Below are 3,816 nucleotides of genomic sequence, written 5' to 3' on the forward strand. Positions count from 1 at the left end.
AAATAAATCGGAATATCATCAGCATAAAAATGATAAGAAACATTGTTAAAAGAACTTAAAATGTGCTGCAAAGGCTATAGGTATAAAATGAACAATAAAGGTCCCAAAACTGAGCCTTGTGGGAAACCAGAAGTGAGGGATGCAGAAGGGGACTTATACTTTGAAAAAACAACAGAAAAAAATCTACTAGTCAGATAAAAGGAGAACCAGTCTAAATCGGAACCAGATACCCCAACCCACTTTTTTAGCCTGTCCAGGAGGACATAATGGTCAACGGTGTCAAAGGCTGCGGTCAAGTCCAATAACAGTAGCACAGAGCATTTTCCTGCATCACTCTGCATCAGGATGTCATTAGTGACTTTGAGTAGGGCTGTTTCAGTGGAGTGAGTTCTGTGGAAACTTGACTGAAACTGATCCAACATGCCATGACTGTCAAGAGCAGTTGTAAGTCGGTTAGCAACAACTTTTTCTAAAATTTTAGACATGAATAGGAGATTAGAAATAGGTCTAAAACTGCTCAAGAGGGAGGAGTCAAGCCTGGGTATGTAAGGAGAGGAAGGACGACAGCTTTCTTAAAGTCAGGGACTCAGGGACTTGACCAGACAGCAAGGGTGAGTGAATTATTGACAGGACACGGGGACCGATGGACGCACGCAGCCGCGCGTGACAGAAGACGGGAATTCACAGTTTCAGGCTGTTACAAACTCTGTGATAGAACAGACTATAAGAACCGAATAGTGGCGCAGATTTTTCCAAGCACTGGGTCAACTGGGTGGCTGGTGGTGATGCCTGTTCCCTTTGGCTGGCCGTTGATCCTTGGCCTTCGATGATGGGCTGCTCCACTGTGAAGGATTGGGAATCTCACCCAACTGCTTTTAAAGGAGACGCTGAGCAAGGACACCGGACCTGTACAGGCCATCGGCTGGTGCCCCCACAAACTTCCCCTTCAGGCACTGCCTTCTTTATTTATGCATTTTAGTTTTTTAGAAAAAAATGGTTGTATTTTTTTCATCTCTTCCTGACCGGATGGTTATATCCACTCAGCAACAGATGAAGAAGTTTCTTCAATGTCGGCCTGTGGGAGTGAAGCAAAACATTTTTCCAGGAATGATGTCGTGGCTCCCTCAGAGAAATAAAGGCAGAGGAGCCAAGGTGAGAGTATTCTTGTTTATATTTCAAGAACATGGCACATCAACTGCTCCACGTAAGGCCACATCAGCATATGTCATCCTCTCTCTCGACAACTCACATGTCCTGTGACACTTCCTTTTAACCATAAGCCCCTCCTACTGGGCATTGCTCTTCATTAGTCCAACAAAAGTTTTACATTGTTCTGCAAAAACATAAATAAAATAAACAATCCACTCAGAGAAACAGTCTGTTTTGTACAGAGGAATCCCATTAATGTCAAACGATGCGTCACATGACCCGGTGTTTCAGTGACTACTTCCGGGTAAACAAGCGGATCTAAAGATGGCGTCGTGTGAGCTTTGTGTAACGTGAGCATAAACAGTCGGCAACCCAGTGTGCACCCAGGGCTACCTGCAGGGGAACAGGGACGGAGAGAAAAAGGTAAGTATAAGTAAATAAATGACGTGATTGCGGGTCCATGTGTGTGCGTCAATGAGCACGTGGGTGTGTATGTGTGTGTGCAAACGTAGCACCAAATTCCAAATACCTTGCAATCTATGAGAAAGAAGAATAACAGGATGAAGCTGACAGATGCAGGGAACACAAGTTGTGCTGGTCTCTATCAGGATGTTCTCCATTTTGATATCGTGATGGAAGATTTCCTTTTCTTCCAGCTTTTTAGCAGCTTTAACTAGCTGTTTGAGAATGATCTGAGGAAGACAGAAGATACAGAACACTGAGAAAAACACATGGAAGAAGACCTCCTCCTCAGAGGGAGAGATGGAAAACAAGGACCCACTGTGAGCAGGTGGTCATGCCTGAACCAGCCCACTTTGGTCTCTTCTTTCTCCAGCATGGCTTTTTAAATTCTGTAGTCGAAAAGACACTCGACTGGGGCTGGTCTTTCCATTCCCAAAATAAGAATGTCTTTGAGATCACAGTAGTCATATGGAGAAGTGGTTCCCACATCTCTGTCAGCCACCTTTGACATGATCAGAAGCTCTCTGGGGATCTGATTGCCATCATCATCCTGTAAAATGCCAGGGAAGTGTAAGATGAGGGTGTGAAGCTGCAGGTGAGACTTCAGGTGAGCACCAGGGACTGCATTTAAACTTGCTGGTTGTCTTAAGACCATATCTGCCGCGATATATTTGATCGCGACCTGTAAGACACAAACAGAGCTTTGGTGAGCAATTTCCTCCTGATATGATCCATCAAGACTTTCTGTACGTCACACTTACTGGGAAACGATCAGAAACACGCCAGCCAGCATAAACGGACCCGTAGCCTGCTTCTCCCAGCAGTCCCTGCTTCTCGTACTTTGCTGCAGAGACACACCAGAGAAGTTTAGTTATGACTGTGAGGAAAAGGTATTTCAACAGGTTTTTAATATTCTCCTTCACTTATTAAGAAACCTGACTATTATTTTCACCTTCAAATTGGTTTCTGTAGCTGCTCTTTTGTTCTGTCTCACTTTCTCTGGAAAGAGCAGACACACATTTGATAAACTGTTGCGAAAAAGTAACTCCAGAACAAAAGGATTAAATTTTCTTCTGGGGGGCAAAGATGAAGAGTTCTGTAAATTCATTAATGGTCGCAGTTTCCTCCCAGACAGTCAGAACAGCTTCAGAAGATTAGTTGAGGGTTTTAAGTGCATCTTATAAAGCGGAAAAATACTCCCAAAATAATGTAAATTATAACCTGGATTTTAAACTGTTGATTATATATAAAATAAGTAATACTTACAATTTTGTTTTTATCCTGAAAATGTCAAACGTAAAATTGAGGGTCTGACTTAGCGAGGTTTCTCAACATTTCATGGCGAAGCAACAAGTAAAAGACTCGTACACTGAAGATGTAAAAGTCATTGACGTTTCTTGGTTTTGTTCTGTTGCTGCTCCCAGCTTTGTAACTGAAAGCATCTGGTCTCTTGTTGACTTACCTGAGCTTTTGAAGAATCCTTAACAGTTGAGGAAATGTTATTTGCACAGCTCTAAATGTCCATGAAAACTCAGTTGTTGCTGTTGCATCAATACAGCCAACACACTCATCCAGGCGTCTGTGCTAGTCTGGAGCTCACACTCGTGACCTGTGGAAGAAGAAAAAAAGCCTTTGGGAGCTAAATCCATCTATCGAAATTACAGATGAAAGAAGGTGGAAGTTTAACAAAGTCACAAGTTTTGGTCCTTGAATCACAATTTTTTTCAGTTTAATACAAATAAAAACAGATTCTTTCATTTTTCAAGGCTTTCAAGTTGTGAATTTGAGCTATGTAAATAAAATTGAATTGAAATCATGTTTGTTGTTCAGTTATTGCTAATAAAGTTTGATAGGAGTCCATAATTTCATGATTTGCTCTGACTGACTTTATAAACAGTAGATATAATATTATCAATATGTGTCCTAAAGTTGGATTTTTAATCAAAACATCAAAGAAATAATGGACGACCAATACCAGACCAACACATCTTTATTGAAACTGAAACTAAAAGAAGGACAAATACTTTTTAAATTTATGTCACGAGCCACTAAATAAAACACTAACCAGGAACTGGGGCACTACGTCAATCCCATCAAAAGAGCAATGGACATCAACAATTAACGACATCTAACGGAAACAATAACATACAGACAGAGTGCAAGAGGCACAATTACACCATAAAGTGGAAAAAAGGGACACTCTAC

General features: G+C 41.4%; 1 protein-coding gene across 1 annotated transcript; it reads right to left on the reverse strand.

Moving 5' to 3' along the window:
• Positions 1-1,153: 1,153 nt before the first annotated feature.
• LOC111946776 (uncharacterized) lies at positions 1,154-3,194 on the reverse strand. Its single transcript, XM_078944233.1, has 6 exons — positions 3,074-3,194; positions 2,564-2,610; positions 2,373-2,455; positions 2,114-2,293; positions 1,679-1,841; positions 1,154-1,542 (listed from the first exon to the last, which is right to left on the reverse strand). The coding sequence occupies exons 4-6, from the start codon at positions 2,264-2,266 to the stop codon at positions 1,307-1,309; spliced, it is 552 nt and encodes a 183-aa protein (XP_078800359.1). The 5' UTR covers positions 2,267-2,293; positions 2,373-2,455; positions 2,564-2,610; positions 3,074-3,194; the 3' UTR covers positions 1,154-1,306.
• Between the last annotated feature and the right edge of the window lie 622 nt (positions 3,195-3,816).

This window comes from Oryzias latipes, chromosome 3 (assembly GCF_053564925.1).
Source record: "Oryzias latipes strain Hd-rR chromosome 3, Olatipes_Hd-rR_3.1".
NCBI lineage: Eukaryota > Metazoa > Chordata > Actinopteri > Beloniformes > Adrianichthyidae > Oryzias > Oryzias latipes.